The sequence below is a fragment of the Poecile atricapillus genome, chromosome 8, assembly GCF_030490865.1.
Source record: "Poecile atricapillus isolate bPoeAtr1 chromosome 8, bPoeAtr1.hap1, whole genome shotgun sequence".
NCBI classification, from domain to species: domain Eukaryota; kingdom Metazoa; phylum Chordata; class Aves; order Passeriformes; family Paridae; genus Poecile; species Poecile atricapillus.
Window position 1 is genome coordinate 2,807,162 of NC_081256.1, and position 20,529 is coordinate 2,827,690.

General features: G+C 39.9%; 1 protein-coding gene across 2 annotated transcripts in view; it reads left to right on the plus strand.

Moving 5' to 3' along the window:
• The window catches only part of PIK3CB (phosphatidylinositol-4,5-bisphosphate 3-kinase catalytic subunit beta), a 70,932-nt gene that overhangs the window by 44,875 nt on the left and 5,528 nt on the right, over positions 1-20,529 (plus strand). For both annotated transcript variants that reach the window (XM_058843893.1, XM_058843894.1), the window contains exons 12-21: positions 2,605-2,658; positions 3,382-3,570; positions 8,082-8,203; positions 9,096-9,239; positions 10,225-10,324; positions 12,454-12,632; positions 13,264-13,373; positions 13,678-13,756; positions 19,141-19,308; positions 19,747-19,870. In XM_058843893.1, the coding sequence (XP_058699876.1) occupies positions 2,605-2,658; positions 3,382-3,570; positions 8,082-8,203; positions 9,096-9,239; positions 10,225-10,324; positions 12,454-12,632; positions 13,264-13,373; positions 13,678-13,756; positions 19,141-19,308; positions 19,747-19,870 (1,269 nt within the window). The remainder of the gene's footprint in view (positions 1-2,604; positions 2,659-3,381; positions 3,571-8,081; positions 8,204-9,095; positions 9,240-10,224; positions 10,325-12,453; positions 12,633-13,263; positions 13,374-13,677; positions 13,757-19,140; positions 19,309-19,746; positions 19,871-20,529) is intronic.

Here is a 20,529-nt window from a genome sequence, read left to right on the forward strand (position 1 = left end):
TTACAAAAAGCTAAATTTATCTGCTGTTCTGGAAACCTTCAAACTGTGCTTGCCTGTGATCTATAAAGATTTGTTCTTTCTTGGTACAAATGTGTTACCTACTCTTTGGGACACTGCCCTATGAGCTCAAGTCCTTTAAAGGATAAATGGACTCTTAATACTGTGTGCAAAGGGATTTCTGAAGGTCTGCTCTGGGACTGAATCCACTGAAGTGGCCCTGCAGTTTTCTACAGATGAAGATAAGAATATTTGGAATACATGTGGCTATTTCTGTAGTGTGAAGGATAGATGAAAAGTTGTTCAGAAACTTGCAAAAAAAGCTAAGACCTGGAAACAAGTAATGAAATAAGTCTTAAAACAGACTGCTAGTAATACATTGTAAAAGTCAGGCTTAACTCATATACACATTAATCTGAATTTTGGTTTGGGGAAAGTCAATAACAACCCAGAGAAATTGCCTTTTTTTTTTCTTTTTTTTCTTTTTTGAGGATTTTGCACCTTTGAGTGGCATGAACAAAAAGACTGAAATTTCCAAGTTTTATCATCTTGTTCAAAGGCAGACTTGGGTTTTAAAGTTCATAAAAATGAAATCAAGTAACAAGATAGGGTTTCTTTTGTTTCAGTTTGGGTTGATGGTATTTCCCCCTCTTTGTCAACACAGTACTTTCTCTTTTATTCAGACAGCGTTGGAAATGCAGTAAGAGCTAAGTACTGACCAATTGCTGCCTTATGTGTGGCTGACCAGTTAACACTTCATAGTGGACATATTTTATCCAATTTTGGTATTGCCTTATGCTTTAATTTTTTTGCTCATTGCACTTACATGTATTTAATTTCTAAAGAAAAAAAATGACATACATATTACAGAGGGGCTAAGTAGAAGTGTTTATCTTTAGTAATCACATATTTGTTCTGGCTCTGATGTTTCTTTTCTTTGTCCCTGCAATACCATGTTAAGCTAAAACTTAAGTTAAAGTTAAAACCCTGGGCTGAATGCAGCCGGTAGGTTTGACTGGGTGAGACAAAGTGTAGTGACATTAAGGTGGAATGGTCTTCATCCCTTGTAGCTTTCAGCTACATTCAACTCAATCTCCTAAAGATTCTCTTGGTGCAGGTTCTGTTGAATGAGGAGTGACGTTGCAGCTGCTGGAATTACATCAGCTGAGGATCTGTCTCTCACAGTGCTCCAGCTGAGACTTGCTTGCTCTATGGCTGCTTCTCATTTTCCCAGTGTTGTTGCTTGTTTCTGCCAAGAAAACAAAGAATGAGATGCCAGATTTTTGTTTGGGGAAACATAATGTGCAAAAATAGATCAATCTTTTCCATCATATCATCAACCTGCTTGCACAGTGAGGAGCTGTTTGGTGCTGAGGGAGCAAAAGTGCCTGGACCAGGGATAAGAAACTTGTCTGAGACAGGAGCCATGTGTGGGGCTGGTCCATGGCCAGTGCTGCAGGCACACTGTGGGGCTCAGGGTTCACTCAAACAAAGCTGGACTTGCAAAGACTTTGAAAGTTTGTTTGCAAACAGAGTAACTCTGCAAAGCACTGGGGGGCAAGAATCAAACATAGAATTAGGACACTGTGATTTTGTTTATGCATGTTTTCACACAGAGTATGTAAATAAGCTTTGTAGCCAAGTAGCAGATGTAATCCATGATATTAATGAGAGTTTCATACAGAGAAAAGAAATAAAACAGGTTAGGATGCCTTTCTAAGGATTTTAGCTGCTGGGTATTTATGCTCTGATTATTGCAATCTTTTGTTGTTTCTCGTGTTGTCCGAGTGAAAACAACACAAGTCTTGCTGGGGATGCTGTTGTATTCCTGGGTTGTAGGAGAGGCAGAGCTCTCAGAGCAAGGAGATGTTGGAGTTCCTTAGACTTTTCTCTTTATTGAGATTTTATTTTATGATTTGTTCCTCAAAGCAGCTGTGGATAGACAGTTCTTCATTGTAACACCTGGCTTGGTTGCAGTAATGTGCAGAATGCACTTTGAAGAACTGCATTTACTTCTAGACTTATTTCTCCATTATGAACTGAACTTCAAAAACCAAGTAAAATGTTTAAAAGGAAATTAAAAAAACGAAACAAAAAAAGGAGGGGAGAGCCAAGATCTAGAGAAGTACCTGGATGTACTGACTGGGATCATATGGGCAGTCTGAGAGCATGGTGAAAGGACCAGGCTTGTGGATTCTTACTGGGATTGAGGGCTGGAAGCATGGATCCATGGGCATGAAAACAGTGCCCTTGGAAACTGCACCAGTAGAGGTGAGAAAGCAAAGGATAACTCAGAGTTGAGGAATTTTGGTGAAAAATAGGAGGAAATGCAGAAACAGAAAGCAAGATGTCATCAGTAAGGCTGTTTAATTTAGCTCAGGAGTGGTGAAAAAGGAAATAATTGAGATTATCATGAGCACTGCTGTTGCTGATTTCCCTGGTGCAGATGAGAACATTGCACACAAGTCCGCGTTATAGTGCTGGAGATACAAAACTGCCTAAAAGACAGCAACATGTCCTTATCTGCTTCATTTCTGTAATGCTGCTTCTAGCAATGCAGTCAGATCTGGGGTTAAATCTAATGTATTTAAAACCAACTTCTTGCAGATACTTGAAAAGGCAGCTGAGATTGCAAGAAACAGCGACAATGCTGCAATGGCGGTGAGCATCATCTAAAGACTATTTTAAAATTAATTTTAAATTAATTTTATTAATTTAAAATAATATTTTAAAATTAATTTTCTGTTTTTTTCAGTTCTTGTCTTCTGTATCAATCTAGAAATAAATGAGTCAACTGCTCAAATAACAATTCTAGTGGCTCTGTTTTCTTATATAATTCACTTTGATGAACTGCTTTAAAATTCAGATATATAACTGCTTTTTCCCATATATTTTGGACTATATTTGAGCTAAGATTTACATTACAGCTGGAAAACAATTTAGGACTAGAAGACCAAAATAAGTGTCTCTCTACTTGGCAACTGTGTTTTATTTTGATTGTTGCAAAAGTTTTGGGGTTTTTTTGTTTCTAATGAACAGCAATAGTTATTCATGTATCTACGTTTGCTCATTTGAAAAATAGAAGAAACTATATTCATCCTAAATGAGAGTGCTCTGTGTTGGAGTTGGAAAACAGAAATATTGCCATCTAGTGTCCTTAACTCTAAAGTTGAGTTATTGTTTCAGAAAGTTCTGCACACTGGATTTAGAGTATGTTACTTACAGTGCCTGCAGTAAGGAAGCTGAAAGAAAGGCACAGTGGCCATTTCCCTGTGTTTCATGAGTTTTTATCTGATGTTCTTTCTGCTATAGGGTAGCTTGTATTTGAGCTACTGTACCAGAATCTTACTGAATGTTTATCACATTCTACATCTCATTTTCTAGGGTCGAGGTGGTAAGAAGTTTTATGTTGTGCTAAAAGATATAATGGAAAGAGATCCTTTATCTCAGCTTTGTGAAAATGAAATGGATCTCATTTGGACTTTGCGATATGACTGTCGTGAAAATTTCCCACAATCGTTGCCAAAACTGCTGCTCTCTTTAAAGTGGAACAAACTTGAAGACGTTGCTCAGGTAAGGGAAAAGACAACAATGATGGGGAAAAAGCTTCAGTTAAACCATCAGTAAATAGGATTTCTCTCCCAAATGGAGCCAGTCTGAAATGGTGCTGTTGTGCAAGCTGGAGTTCAGTGGCTGACTTCTGCAGCCTGGATATGTAAAGAAGAACTTATTCTCTCAAAAAACCCCCCATAATCCAAAACCAAAATTCATTTCAAGGGTCCTCTGAATGATGAGAAAAGCACAGTGGAGATTTATAGAGCCTAGTGTTAAAACCTTGTGCTCAAATTTGATGTTAAAAGCATGAATTTCACAGTTGCCCAGTGCAGCCCAGTGCTCCAAGATGGTCAGCCTGAACTAGTCTGTGTCCAGCTGGGGTGGGAGAATCTCCACCAGTGGAGACTCCACAGGCTCTGGGCAGCAAAGCCCACTGCTTGGCCACCCTCACAGCAAGAATATAAGGCTATTCTTAAAAAAAAAAAAGATTCTGGAAATCAAGATCTGAAATAAAACTTCTTGTGCAAATTGTTAAGCTACTCAAATACTATAAAATCCACATCTCAGACTGCGTAATCAAACCTCACTGGTTTTTCAAAGAGATGTGAGACCCAACCAATGTGCAAAACACATCATTCACATCCTGTCTCTGAGCAAATAGAGCCTCTTCAAAATGACTTTTAAGGGCATGAGGCTGGTGCTGTGATGCAAGGTGCATTTTCAGTAAAATAGTTTCATTTGTTTGCTGTACAGATGTGCAAGGTTACTTCACTACACTGTAAAGGAGTTGGTGCAGCTGCCTTTTGCTGCTGTATTTACCCAAATAGAATCCAACTCTTGGGACACTTTTTGGGAATAGATTGAACTTTATTACAGGAATAATTATATGAGCTTGTAGTAAGACCATCATGGCTTGATAGGCTGATTTTAAAAGTAATAAAATAACAGGTTTCTGGATTGGTGTTGAAATGGTTTAGATTGTGTACAGAGAAGTTTGGGCCAAACTAAAAAGTCTGATCAAAATTACCAAGCACAGCACTTGCTGCAAGGGGTGGATCCACACATTGTTCTGGTCTTCCTGCCAGAATTCTGATACAAATGATGCTCAGCTTCTTGCAGACCACTACACTGAGATAATATTTATGTCTTTCTCTGAGTCTCATTTTAAAAATTTTCAACTAGCTTTTTTTAAAATTTTTTTATAAACTTAGAACTAAAAAGCATTTGCTGTGAAGAGTTATGACTGATGGTATAAAATTCTATTTTGCCTTAGTATTCTGGCCTTCACCTGTTACAAGCTACGTGTTCATGGAGGAAAAGGCAGCCAACCATGAAAAGCCATCTTCTGTCTATCCAAGATGTGATTTTTGTGATTATCCAGTCAGCCAGATTCTTAGTTTGCTCCAGCAGAGAGTTCATTTTCTGCTGCATCCTTCCTACCAGCTAGGTGTATATGTTCTGTGGACTTCTAAAAATAAATGGAATTTCATCCCAGCTCCTTGCCATGAACACTACACTAACAAAATGGAACACCTACACATTCCTTGCTCACTTGTGTTCTTTCATGTGCAAGAATGCTGTTCCTTACTACTAGTAAAGTTCCATTACTTCTGAATTTATTGTTCATTATTAAAAGTTATCTAGAAATCAAAACCGTAGAAATACAAGCAGGCGCTTGTTTGCTTCTTAAAATATGTGAAGGAAAAGGCATTCTGAGTGCCGGGGCTTTGAAATATGGCCCTTGGTGACAGTTTTGAAAAGTTATTTGGAGGATGGATATTAGCTGACAGCTCAAAGTCCTTTACATTTGTAAACATTAAGTATTATATATACATAAACCTTTTTATTTAAACAAATGGCTGAAAATATGATACCTTGTTACTGTGTACTTTCTGGAAGGAATATAGTATTTATGTTTGATTATCTAGAGACAAAAGTGCAGTTTATATCATAATATTGGTTTTGGCAGTGTGGAGAGTCTCTCTGAAAAATGAGTCCTTACCTTAAACATGCTGAATATTTCTGTAGTACATAGATCTATCAGTACTCCTACTGATTTACCTGTTCAGGTAAGGAAAGACAGCCTCATGAATTTCAGGAATTCCAAAATTATCAGGATTCAAAGTTTACTTCCCATTAAAATGAAATATTTGCTGTACTAGCTGTTGTTGCCTGCTACAATGTGCACACTGTCTCACCAAAAAGTTGTTTTGATGCCCATTTTTAGATGTATTTCAGTAAAAGTCTTGACACCTCAAGCAAGAGGTTTAAAAAACCCCAAACATGAAACAACAAAACCCAAAGAAGCAAACACCAGCTGTTCATAAGAAAAAGCAATCAAACACCAGCTGTTTGGACTTAATAACTATATTCCTGTTTTATTAATGCAGCTTAAAAATAGTAAGGCTCTTTTAGAAATGGTCTCTCATATTTGATTGTAGACTGTCTTTAATCTGTTAGTTCAATGGTCCATGAAGTTATGTCCAGTGGATTCAAGCAGCTTTCCTGAATTATTTGCCATTATTTACCAAGCCCTTGTTGGATTTGCAGGATTTTAGTGGAATGGTTGCACAGAAGGAATTGCCCTTACTGCTGCCATAACCACCTGCAAGATGGCAGAACTTGTTAGGAGAAAACACACACAGTATTTCTTCTCAAAGCAGAATTCAAACAAGCAAACAAAAAAAATTCTAAGAAATGAAAAAAATCCACTTGCTCTCAGTGAAGTGACACCATCATTACTGAAAGTAGAGAAAGGACAACTGAAATACTTGAAATAACCAGAATAAAATACTGGCCTCTGCTTAATTATATTGTCTCATATAGTCTTGTTAGGGAAGAAGTTGTGGTTATTTCTTTATAGAAAAAAATATTGATACACCAAGGCCAAATTTGAGTTTTCTCTGAAACACACATTGTTCATTCTCATTGCAACCCCTGTGTAATGATTTCAGCAAAGGGAGGAGCTCTGCATTTTCACATCATCTTCAGTAAATGTGCACACTGTGGGCCATGACTTTCACTGCCTGGTACTTGAGGCATGTGGGACCACTTGAGCTCACCTTTACAGACTATTTCAGGGTCTCCATTTCAATCATTCAGTATTAACAAAATGTCTCTATTTTTTGCTGTTTCTGCACCTGATTTACAGTAGATTGTGTAGAAATTCTGATGGTTCTGGAGTCTGTGGCTGGCTGACAAGCAGAGCTGCTGTTCACATTTTCAGTGTCTGACCAGGGTCAGTATTTCCTGCACAGTTTCAGTCGCAGCATTTCTGCTATGGAAATGTTGGTGGCTGCAGTCCTTGACATCAGGACTGGCATTGTTGACACTTGTTGAGTCAGTAGATTTTGGAGTGTTTTTGACTGTATTTTTCTGTGGGAATGTGACATCTATATTTAAAACACCTGTAGTTTTACTTTATGTCACTATGAATTGTGCATGTGCCCATGGAAGCAGTTTAGCTGATCCTTTCCTCCACTTCTGGAGCTACAGCACAGCCCTGGCATTGAACTGTGATCCATGCCCATTTCTTGCCTTCTGGATTTCACAAAAATGATGACTCAATTCAGAATCTGCCCCCAAGGTGAATAAATGGTGTTATGAACATGCCTGTTAAATGTGGGCTGAGAATGTGAACTCGTGTTTGTCATACTGCTGCTGGAAGCAGGAGTTGATGTGTGACAGAGTAGAAATAAAGATTTTTTACTGCTGTAAAGTCATTAAGAAACCAGGAGAAAAACAAGATCTTATTCAGATTTTATAAGTTGCTATTGAAAGATGAAATAACCTGTGTTATCTAATTTGTAGGGAAGGGTATTATTATCATGGCTTGTTCTACAGAAAGAAACAACTTGTGCTGTTGATACACTGCATTTATACTAATATGCATTTATATTAATGTGCATTAAAGAGTTCATTTGTATTTATAGTGCACTGTTTCAGTGATACAACTCATATTGCTCTCAGCAGCTAGCTGTGAGCTTCATAACAATGCAATAAAATCAGTTTATTTTGTGAGACATCTAAACATTGTTCTTTTTGGCAGTCCAAAGTTATGCATCATTGTATTCTGTAATTTTTTTCCAGCACATTGTTTTAATATCTAACCTGACTTTTTTTTTTTTTTTTAATTTAAGCTCATTACTATTCACAGTGAATGTTCACAAAGGCTCCATCAGTTGAGGTGGACAAATATTTTTGGTAAAGAAAGCTCTCTCTCAACAAAAATATTTTTTTATATGTCATAAAGATATAGGTTATATGTTTATGAGAGCACTTACAAAACATCTTATTTTTATTGAATGTCTGTTTTCAAGCCATACATACCTGGTGTTACCTAATTTTTTGTTTACTGTGCATTGTGTCTGCATGTAGAGAAACAGGTTTTTCAGACTAAAAGTAATCTGCATCATTTTGAAGTGTGAGAAACTTAATCAGAAGTGGGCCCAGTTACCCAAATTCTTTCTTTCCTTTATGAGGAGTGAGACCCACCTGTGTCCTTACCTGTCACCTTTTTTTTGGAACAGCTTCAGGCCCTCCTGCAGATCTGGCCCAAGCTGCTGCCCAGGGAGGCTTTGGAGCTGCTGGATTTCAATTATCCTGACCAGTACGTCAGGGAATATGCAGTGGGGTGTTTGAGGCAGATGAGGTAGGTGAGGGTTTCTGGGGTGCCAAACTTCATTCTGTTTGCTCACAGGATAAAACAACCCCAGGAGGAAGGAGCTGAACACACTGTCTGCCATGAATAGGTGGCCAAATAAAGCAGTCTGATTTCTGGGTAGGCTCACTGGCAGCTAAATAAAAGCACCTTATTCTGACACCTTGCAGGAAATGATGATTATTTTCCATGATGCAAGGAGAGCACCTGTGCACCTTTATCCCAGAGAGGACTGGGTGTTCGTCCCTTTCTTGGGCAAAGGAGAGCAAGAAACTCTGAGAAACCTTTTAATAACAAAGGGGGAAATATTCTTGGAGTCAAATACTGTAACACCTGGCACCCAGCCACCTCCACTCTGGCTGTACCATTTAATAGGAATGTGAGCTGCAGCATGTAATAAATAATGAGAGAATTACTGATTTGGTTTTGATCCACAGGAGCCTTCCTTCTCTGCATAATCTTCCCTTATTGCATTTCATTTGCTCTCCACTGTAATCTAGGGCAGGACTTGTGTAACGTTATCATTACTGCACATTTCCTGTCCTTGAATTCTGAATTCTCTGTGGAGAATAGTTTAGTGATTAATTTTTAATGGTCAAGGATAGACTTTCGGTGTAAAAAAAATAAATTATTTTGACTTCTTTCGAATCCAAACAAGGAATTTGGCGGTTGGGCTATCCTAAGAATGCATCTGGAATTATTTCCATCTGGAAGTTGCACTAAGTTGTGTGTTGTCCTTCTCTGTGTGATAGAAAAATTGGGAGACACTCTTATTATTGAACCAAATCCTGTCACTGTTGGGTTTGTCATATGCACCTGAATTTCTGGAGTATCACTAATCTAGCTACTGTCTCACTAACTGCTTTTATGTACCTTATTCTAGTGATGAAGAGCTCTCTCAGTATCTTCTCCAGCTTGTGCAAGTCCTGAAGTATGAGCCTTTTCTGGATTGTGCACTCTCCAGGTTTCTCTTGGAAAGAGCACTTGGAAACAGGAGAATAGGACAGATGTTGTTCTGGCACCTGAGGTAGGAGATTTTCCTTTTCGTCTTTCTGAAACTGGTGAGCCTAATTGGACTTTCAAATATGACTTCTTGAGGATTCTTCTAAATGAGCCATTATCATAGTGCCCCACAACTCCTCTTTGTTTCTTTATCTTTGGCATCTATAAATCAGACTTCCCATTAAAAATAAATTAGAGTGGTCTGTAATCTACCCTTGCATGAAAGTATTCCAAAATGCATTCAGCTCTGACTACCTGATGAGTTAGGTTTGTAAATACCCCATGTGTTTGTTTTGGCTGTGGGTGCAGTAAAAGCACAATATTTATACCTCACAGTTGGGAAAAATTATTATTGTTGCCAGTCTAACAGAAAATAAAAGCTGTTCTGTGTGTTCTTGCTACTTTTGATGAGCAGTTTCATTAATGGCAGAAGCCTTGGCAGAATGGACTGGAATAGGCTGGATAGGTTGATTCTGTCTTTTAGAACACAATTAATTTTAATATTTCTAGCTAAAAGGAGCAAGTTACATGAAAATGTTTTGGAGGATAATTGGCTCTGATACAAAGTTCAGTGGTTGGTTTCAAAGTGTTCTTCTTCAGGCAAATTGGGCTTTTCCCTTACAAAGGTTGGAGAATGTGTGATTTAAAGTCAGCCCTTCAGTGACTTCTCAGTGCTGCTCTGAATAAAAGGTCCTGAAGCAGGTGTTCAGTCACCACCTCTTGGCATGAACATTGCTGCCCCCAGAGCAGTCCTGGGCCTTGAAACAAGGGTCCTGCATCCAAACCAGCCTGTCCTCATTGTCTCCAGCACAGAGGGGTTCTAGCATTTTCTAAGAAATCTGGCTTTTTGTTTCACCTACATGACCATGAGGTGTTTTAGTGTTTGATGTGACCGTGAGGTGTTTTAGTGTTTGTTTTGGGGGTTTTTGTGTTTGTTTTGTGTTTTTGAATGGCTGGAATGTGAAGTTGTGTAAATGCTGTGATGTGATGAGCAGCTTTTCCCCCTGCAGGTCAGAGGTTCACATCCCCGCCGTGTCGGTGCAGTTTGGTTTGATTCTGGAGGCTTATTGCAGGGGGAGCGTGGCCCATATGAAGGTGCTGTCTAAACAGGTAAAGACTTCCCTTTGCTGTCATCCTGACCTATCCAAGCCTGGAACTCCCATCCTTATTCCATTGCTCCTGGGGGGTATTGCCTGCTTTGACAAAGGTAGGCGCTGTGAGTGACAAAGGGAATTAAAAGGGCTGATGATGGGGCAGCCTCCATGGCACAGAAGGCAGCCAGGGCTGTGGGGCCTCAGGGAGCTGGTTTTGCAGTGCTGTAAGACCTGTGAGACACCTTCATCACTGTCTGTGTATTCTGGACACAACAGAGACTCTCTGGATTAACTGAAGAAGGGCTTTGTACATTTCAGGTTTTTCTCCCTGTAATGGTAGCTTGTTTGAAATTTTACCAAGATTACTCCAGGATTACTACTTCCTGCAGCTTTGGCTTTTGTTAAAAGGTGCAAATCATTCAAATAGTCATTTTAGTGTTAATATAGGTCTGTCATGTACACATACACACAAAGAACAAAGGAGAGATATGTTTGCTTTTAAATACCCTAATAAACATGAGATGTTTGCTTTCGAAAGCACTAATAATTGTATCAGCAGATCATTAAGAGATACTCATGTTTGAAGTCTCTAATGCAGTTTTGGTGAGTTAATTTAGACTGTGATCTTAAAAATATTTGAAAAATGGTCTCTCTTTGGAGTTCAAGTATTTTATTATATCAGGCCAAAGAGAGTCACTGAGTGGATGAGTAACCGATGGTAGTGTTTGTCTGCATTGAAACTGTTTTGGGAACACATGGAACAGGGATGGTCTGTTGTGCTCTTTATTGCTGCAGCACACAGGACGTAGAAAAGACCATTTCTTCCATGTGTGCTCGTTAGCATTGTCAAAACCATGAAAAGAGTAGGTGGTGAAATGCTTTAAGCAATAGACGTAAGGTCAGTGAAGTTTTTGTGCACTTTACAGGAAGCAAATGTCAGTAAAATCAAAGAAGGGGCAAAAAAATTCCCAACTGTGCAAACACGGAAGAAATTCAAAGTAGAAATACTTCAAAAAGTTCCTGTTTGTACAACACAGGTTCCATTTTGTTCTCTTGTCACTGATGTTTGTACAGCTCCTAGAATAGTGGAAAAGCAGTGCACTTTTGGTTTTGACAGATGGCTGACCTGGCAGCTCTCCACTGCCCAGTTTTATAATCAAACTCCATACAATTTCCACAGCATCCTGCCTGGCAGGGTTCAGGCAGTGGGAGGGATGAGTTTTGACTCAGCACCTTGTAAGTCAGGCTGAAGCTTCCTTGTATAGAAAAGAGCTTTCATAATTGTTACGTTGCTGCTGTTTGCTGGAGCATCTGAGTACTGCTCAGCACCTCACTGCTGCAAACACAGCTGATTGTTACAAGAACTATTTGGTGAAAAAGTTGCTTAGATGTAGAAGTTGTATTTGCTGCATGTGCTATCTAGGTTTGTCAAAGGGCTTTGCTCTGTCAGTTGTTAGACATTTATATCACCAGTTTCTTTGGAGATTTTGAAACAGTAAAAAACTTTGCAAAACAGAAGGGGGAAAAGGAGTTAAACCCACCTGTATTATTGCAAATAATTACCTTGACTTTTTTCACATTTCTAAGGTAAAAACTTTGTTTAGTTGAGATTCTATGGTTTCAAACACCTTAGCCAATTAAAGCTTTCATGTTCTGCCTGACTTCAGCAGGATTTTGATGGCACACATTTAGCACTTTGCTCTTTGAAGTATCTACATCCACAGCTCATCTCGAGCAATGTCTCAAGTTTGTTAGAGTATGAAAGAATCAGTATTTCTGTTCCTCCAGTATGCCTAGGGGCACCTATGTTATGTGTTTTGTTGAAATAGGGAACTAAAAATTGTACTTTGAAGAAGGAATTTGTGTTAATGTGTCATACATTAAAATGCCTCGTTCATTTTTTTGGAAATGCTAAGTCATGCTTTTAAAAGTGACTCAAATCTTAGGAGCTTTCATCTCATTGGTGTCTCTGTTGATCATGAAAATGGTATTTCTGAAACATGAGTGACTTAATTTCTGTCCATTATTTCCATTTTTAAAAAGTTGTAGAATTATTTTATACTTGGTTTTGTCATGAAATGGGATTTCACATTGTTTTATCTCAAATCAGAGCAATAACTCTTAATGATAAAATACCTCTTTCAGGTGGAAGCCCTCAATAAGATGAAGACTTTAAATAGTCTAATTAAGCTGAATGCCATGAAGCAAAGCAAAGCAAAAGGCAAAGATGCAATGCATACGTGTTTGAAACAAAATGCTTACAGAGAAGCACTTTCTGACCTCCAGTCTCCTCTGAATCCTTCTGTTATACTCTCAGAACTGCAGTAAGTAGAGAATGAGCACAATTTCACTGGAACTTTGCATGGAAACAGTAAAGCAGGAGCACATTTGTGTCTGAACTTTCTCTGGCTGCATTATTCAGCATGTAGTCCTGCAGGAAACTTCTCCTATAGTGACAGGGGCTCTGCTGGGCATCTTCTGAGTTTAAGGTAGCAGTTAAATAAGAAGATTTTTGCAATCCACTATGAAACTGTCTTAGTCAATGCATTACCATGACTAAACATATTTAAATGTAAGCCTAAAAGTAAATTCGACTGCATTCCTGGCTTCTGTTCTTAACAATAAGCACAAAGGCCACTGAAACTTTTCACATTACTTGAAATTGTCTAAAAATTGATGGGAAAGGATATAAAGAAAACAATTCTCTCTGAAGATGAGGGTGATTGATTTAAGCAGTAGAGATAGTTTCACCAGTCTGTATCAAATATATTCCACATGTAACAAATGTGTTCATAGCTTGGTGAGTGCTCGTGGCATAGCAGCAGAAAGCAGAGAGAACATTTAAGTACTTCCAGACTGGAAGTCTAAATATTCTCTTATGTTCTGAACCATGTTTAGATCTATTCAGGTGAATTATTCCTATTTGAGTAAAACTTCTGGCATGTTTTCTTCTAGTGTTGAGAAGTGTAGATACATGGATTCAAAAATGAAGCCTCTCTGGATAGTGTACAACAACAAAATGTTTGGAGGAGATCTTGTAGGGATCATCTTTAAGAATGGTGACGGTAAGCAATGCTAGAAACTTTCAATTTTTCCTTTTCTTTCTTCATTGCCATGTTTGTACTTGAGCTGTATTATTCTGTTTTGTCATAATGTAAACATGGGTTACTCTGACATCAGTAAACAAATTAAGCATCTTCTGACAGAGTTTCAAAGCACAGACACTGCCAGTCAGGACAGTGTAATTCTGATTAATGCCACTTTAACCCTTAGGCTGGGTGAGTATTTTTAGATCCCTTTTTCTGAAGGCCTTGGAAGCTAGAGGAAGTGTGTGAGGAATGGAAGCAGTGGTGTCACCTTTCATTGCAGATCTCCGGCAGGACATGTTGACGCTCCAGATTCTGCGCTTGATGGACATTCTGTGGAAAGAGGCTGGCCTGGATCTCCGGTAAGGATCTCCCCAGGGCTGGTTTGTTTGGATGGAGAGTCTGCTTTTAGAAATAAAGCTTTCCTGTTTTTAGCACCTTCCCCACTGTCCCCTTTCTACACATCTGTCTGGGTGCCCAGAGGTTTCAGCTGTCATGGCCAGGGCGAGCAGGCTGTGGGAAGCATTACCTCCTCTCCTTCCAGCTGTGAGCAGAGCTCTCATTGCTGCTCACACCAGCACTGGGAACACCTGCAAGTCTGAAGTCACTTTCTCTTGTTGGTAAAACACTGTTTGGATGCCAGAATGTGTTTTTCTGACCAGAAATACCTTTGTATCTTCCAAAGTCTCTTGCAAAGCAGCTTTCTTATTTTCATATGCTTGATAAGGTAAACATGACTTCTTTGAACAAATACTGGAGTGTTCCTAAGAGCAACAGTGTCAGTCATTGCTCAGTGTTATCACACAAACCTCTAGTATATGGGAAACTTTCCCACCCAAATTTATGCACCAGTTTTAGGTAATATAATTCACAAATTCTAGTTTCAGTTTAGGAAAGTAGTCCTAAAGAAAGTACATTATTAGAAACTGGTTTTAGCCATAATTTAAATTTTGAATGCTTGTGCAAGAGCTGTAATCCTCTGTGTTTAAGTGTTGTTTACGAATCTAGAAGTGTTTATATTTAACTATTGGCTGAAATACTTCATTTAGATTCTTGGAGCTCTTTTCAAATTTTTTTATGGTTCAAGTATAGTAGTGAGAGCTACATAAGACACATAATATCAGCACAGGTGAGTAAAACTATCAACTTGTCAGTTAGAATGCTTAAGGAAAGGTGGGAATGTGAATTACAAATTGTTTCTGGAAAGGTACATTTGTAATGAGATGGTTGAGTGTGTGTGAAGTTGAACACTGACTTGAGGAAACCTTAGGCCATTTATGTCATTATAAATTGACTGTGAGGAGGCTGATCCAGCATTTGGGGGCAAGGACAGCCTCTGGCAGCTGTGGAATCCCAGCTGAGGCATTCCTCAGTAGCTGCCTTCCCATAAGTTGTTTGTGGTTCCAGCCTGGGCCACACACTGTGCCTAGCAAACAGGAATAGTGATTAGAGTCATCAAATATGCTTTTCCTGACTAAGGCATTTTTTTTAAAAGCAACAAAGGAAAACCAAAAAGTAGCTCTGATGTCCAAGATTTTTCTTAAAACTCTGCAAAGAAAAAAAAATAGAAAGGGGAAGTTCCTCGTGAGAATTGAAGTTCTATATTTGGCCTGTGCAATTTGTTTGCTTAACTGGGAGCATCTTCCTTCCATTCATTCTGTCATAGTTGCCATTATGAAATAAAATCCTGCAATTGAGGCAGGGTTACAGTTTAGTGTCTGTCAAAGAGATCAATCAGACACTTGCCAGGAGAAGGCTCTGAAATGACCTTCCTTGAGAGCAGAATTGGACAAAATAGCACTCTGAACACCCAGAGCATGAGGGCGAGACTTTGGCATCTCGGTGTTCATAGCCTGCATCTCTCAAGAAGAGACAGCTCCAGAATCTGTGAGCCAGCAATGGTGGAGTGAGTTCTTTGCCATGTTCATGAGTCAGGACTCAGTGGTTACTTTTTGCCTGGGGGAGAGGCGTAGTCTCAGCTGAAAAAGTTGTACCAAAGAGCTGCTTTCCTGAAAAAGACTGTCATGTGCCCACACCAATGAGTGCAGTCTTTGCTTCTTGCCCTGTATCATCCTTAGTTTCCCTGAAGTTATTTCCATTTGTGGGTGCACAATGGATTTTGCACTTTTCAACTTTTTTCCACTGCAGAGAGTCTGGTAACTCCATCCAGGTGAAAGCAGGGCTTGTCACTCGTGCCAGCAGTGTCAGAGCAGCTCTTGCTGCTGCCTCTCCTCCCACATCTGTCATGTTTTGCCATGAGCAGATTGTCCATCTTCCATGAGGCATGGAACAAATGCAGCCAACGCACCACTGAGCTGGGGACAGGGTCAGTTGCCTTCTAATTGAGCTGCAATCCACACTCAGTTCTCTAGCAGTGATTGAAAATGAAACCTTAGCTCAGTCTGTGTCTAAAGCAAGCACGATATTCCCAGTGGGATTTCTCAGCTCTAGAGAGGAACACCAAATAGAGATTGATTTTGGGAGCTGAAGGAGGAGAAATATTTTGTTTGTTTAATTGCCAACTAATTTGTTTTGTGGGTGACAAACAGGGCAGGGGTGTATCAGAGAGGACACCTGTGTGCAGGAGGATGGCACCATGTGCTCATGTAGGTCCTTCATCCTGAGTTCTCCTGGGGTGTAGGACGGATCTGCTCCCCAGAACAGGACCAGCACCCAACACTGACACTTAGAGGAGTCTGCCTTGGGTCAGTTCACCTCAAACATCATCCAAGTAGCAGAGAGAAATGAACAAAGCAAAAAGTATATTTTTTAGTTAATCCCCACACCTTAATTTCAAAGACAAACTTGTACTTGAGCACTGAGCAGGAAATAGGTGGCCTATTACAAATACACATCATAGCAGAGGAGCACAACATCTGTATTCCCAAGAATGCTGTGGGGTCTGTGGTGCTGCACCTCTCAGGAAAATCCTTGTGTCAGAAAGTGTTTGAGCTGCTTTGACTCTGTTACAGCATCGAAGTTGTGTTAATGGAGAAATGAGTAAAATAACAGCAACAGAAAATAATGAATTTGAGGAGTTTGGTCTATGCCAGGTCACTTTTGCTGTGGTAAATTGTCATAAAAGTATTTAATACTTGGTTACTTTTTGACCAGATGCAGGACATTCTCCAAAACACTTTTTTGTTTCAGTGCCTGTCTATAGAAGATTTTCATTTTCATCTCCCTTATGTGTGTGAGAATTGAGGTTAATGGCTGTGTATGAGTGAAATCAGAGTTCACACAGATACTGAAAAATGTATTTGTTACAACTCATAAACATGTCAACATTTTTAAACTATTGGACCTGAAGTTACAGAGAATGTGTTGATAAATCACCAGTATTTTGTGTGTTTGGAAGGGCACTGCTTTGGTGATTTAAACACTTGAAATAAAGAACAGTTTTAAAGGAGTGAAGAGAATTTTCTGTCCTACCCAGGATTTCAGTATTGATCTGTCCATGGCTTTTGCAGGCTTTAAAAAGCAGGGAGCATATCCTGCTGACAGATGCTGAAGTCAGAAAGACCAGGATGAGATGGAAAGGGCCCAGAGGATTTGTCCCTAACTTGACTCCTGTCAAACTGTCTCTCTGACAAGGATGTTTTTTCCTGCAGTTGTAAGCACAGGGCCCTCCAGGGGCTGGAGGCTTTCATCATTGCTTGCTTTTGAAGAGGAAGATGTTGGCCGTGTGCCCGGCTCGGCCGCGAGCAGGCTGGGCTGCAGCGCCGTGGAAGGAGGCCAGCGTGCACTTTAACCTGGCCAGCTTTGGCTCCCATTTGTGGGGTGGTGATAAGCATGGGCAGAGCTTCCCTGTGCCCAGGGGCACCCCCAGCCACCCTCCTGCTCCTGGACAGGGCTGGAGCTGGGCAGGGCTCAGCACAGAAACGGGAGGAACGTTGGGAGCCTGCACTTCTGCTGCTGTTTTTTGAAGTTGAGTGCTCTTGAAATACCCTGTTGAATCTGGTTTTCAGTGCACTTTGTTGCCAGTAGGGAAGAATCCCAGCCTATATTGTTACTGCTTCTGATGCCTTAGGATTTTATCTTTTCTGTTTTTCAGATCCTGTAGTGCATTAGTGCATAACTCTGAGCTCCACACAGAGTGTTAGTGAGCTCTCTTCACACTTTGGACAGGCAGAAAAACCCTTCCAGGCCTGAGAGCCAAGGACACCCCACAGCCTCAGGCCCTGAAAGAAAAAACAAAAGTGAATTGGGGGAACAAACTGGGGGTAAATGACTTCATCAGCTGAAGCTGGAATTGGAGCATCAACCCCTGAGATGGAAATGGACCAAACTTGTAATTGTCTGAGAAATTTGTGACCATCTTCCAGCTTGGCTGCAGCCTCTGGGAGGTTTCTGACTGCCCAAGGTGTGCCTGTTGAAGGCCTTCAATAAATCCCCACTTTATTCTCTTAACTCTGTCCAGCTCCTGCTCTGGGGAGCCATCCCAAGGCATCACTACTTGCACCACTTCAGTTGTGTTATCCCTTTGGTGGAGAAACTGCTCAGTTCCCTGATAGCTGTCAGGCAAAAAAGTTGTCTGTAATTTTGTAAGGAATTTTATTTCTTCCATGGCTTGGCATAACAGGTTGTGTCAGTTAAGAGATGTGGTTATGGTTTCTAGCAATCAAACTTAATATCTTATATTAAACTTAATATATTAACTTAATATCTTACATTAAAATATATATATATTTATATATAGCTTTATATATAAATACTAAAGACAGCTTCACCAGCAGTATTCCTCCTTTATGTGTGTATGTATGTCTGTATGTCTGAAGGCACACACATCCATTTTAATGTCCTGCAATTGTTTTATGCAGCTCTGTAAGTCAGTGAGTGCTGATGTAAACCTTGTGTGCTGCAGTGTAGATTTTTGTTGGTATCCATTCTCTTACCCAAGGACCATGACCACAACTGAAATAATATTCTTGGCCTGAGCTGCCTGGCATAAGAGCAGACACCTCAATTTGTGATGCATTGCCTTTGAAAAGTTTGCTGTAAGTTTCCATTGCACATGCTGAGCTCCCATCTCATGGGGTGTTGCCATTCTGATCAACTTTTTAAGCATCTGGAGGGAGGAAATGTACTGGAAAAGAATACACTTATCTATTTGTACACATCTCTCTTTGATTTCCATCTTTAACTGTGTCTCACTGCAATGCAGTGACATGGTAGGAGTTATTTTCACTGGTGTGTGAATGCACAGCTGTGTTCTGAGACACCAAGCCAGTTAAGAGATGTATTCCTGTGTTCCATTGGGTTTCTATGCTTCAGTTTAGTAAGAGCTGGAAAACATTCTTTATGTTAATATTTAGAAGGATTTCTAGCATTTTCCTTTGAAGTAGGAAGAAGGTGGAAAAGGATAAGATCCTCTTTTGCATCTCCAGCAATAATTTGTGGGGAATGAACTGGAGTGGGTCAGGGTCTGTGCAGGCAGGAATTCACAAATGCAGGCACGGGGCTCCCTCTGTGGATTGTCCTGGGAAATTACAAGAAACTGGGTTCCAGTAAAAAGGAAAAATTAGGCTTTTAAAAATGTCTCTCTTTTTTACATCTATGTACAGAATAGGAAAAATGGATGTTTTAAATGTATTGCTGGTTTTTGACCTTTAGAAAAAATTCCTGTATGTTAACCTTTGAGATGTTACTGTTCAAGTGAGTATTCAGCCAGCTCCAAAAATTGAGTACACACTAAAGAAACATTTTGCTGTTTGAGGTTCTGACATGATTCTGTGTTTCATTGCAGGATATTGCCCTATGGCTGTTTAGCAACTGGAGATCACTCTGGCCTCATTGAGGCTGTTTCTAGTTCAGAAACCATTGCTGACATTCAGTTAAACAGCAGCAACGTTGCTGCAGCTGCTGCCTTCAACAAGGATGCGCTCTTGAACTGGCTGAAGGAATACAATTTAGGGTAATTTCTACAGTTACTCTCTCAGCTACAGTATAAGCTACAAAATTCCTCTGAAATTTCTCCTTCAGTGTTGAGGAAGGTGTAATTTCTTGCTAATTGTTTTTCTAGCATGTCAGATTCTGCCTGAGATTCATGGTACCCTTGGGCCTGGTGTTTGCAGCATTTTGGCTGTGTGCTGTTGAGTAAGTTATATTCAATTTGGCAGCACAAACAAACCCAAGAATACTACATGTGTCTCAAGCCTTGATGTTGCCTTCCATATTTCTTGTTCTCCATAGCTACCTTTATAGGTTTTGTTTCTCAAGTAATTCTGGGTTTACAACATCCTGATGGACTTCTGGTTTAAACAAGCAAAAGTCCTTTTTGAGGCCAAGGTATGAATTCCATCACTAATACACCAATACTAATGCACTAATACAACTTTCTGTGTGGTTGCAGAGAGGACTTGGATCGAGCCATTGAAGAATTTACTCTGTCCTGTGCTGGCTACTGTGTAGCTACGTATGTGCTGGGAATTGGTGACAGACACAGTGACAATATCATGGTCAGGAAAAATGGGCAGGTAAAAATCCCTTCTGTAGGCAGAATGCCTTTGGTGTCTTTGCTATGCAAGAGTTCTCTTGAGAACTTGTAATGGCTTTAGTGCCTTGGTGAAAAGCCACACATGGTTAGAGCTGATGTCTGTGGTTCACTGAGGCTTGGAGAGAGCTTCAAGGAAAGGAAATGGGATGCAAAGAGCGAATCCTGGTCCATCAGCAGTTCTGTATGGACAGAGGCTGTTCTGCAGAGCTTCTACAGAACATCCAGAAGGCCTTTTAATGGTTCAGATTCACTGAGTAAAAGTGGTCTTAGGGTATCTTGCAAAAGACTGTCTTTAAAAATCCATTCATTCCATTTTGAAGCAGTGTGGCTTCCCTGGCGTGAGTCTGTGCAGCTCAGCCCTGCAGAAATGCTCAGAGTGGAACTCAGCACCAGCACAATGCTGTGCACTCAGAACCTGGGGGGCTCCTAGACATGTGTTTTCTTAATTGTTACTCTGTAATGTAACTTGTCTGATTTAATTGAACTTATTCTGCCTGGAAAACCAGCAAGGGTTATAAAATTGAGAGTTTTACAGACATTTGCAGTATTCTCTTAAGGTTGTAACACCTGGAAGAAATCTGGAATGCCCTTATCCTTGATTCTAACATGGGGAACTACCACAGGGTCCTTCAGATTAAC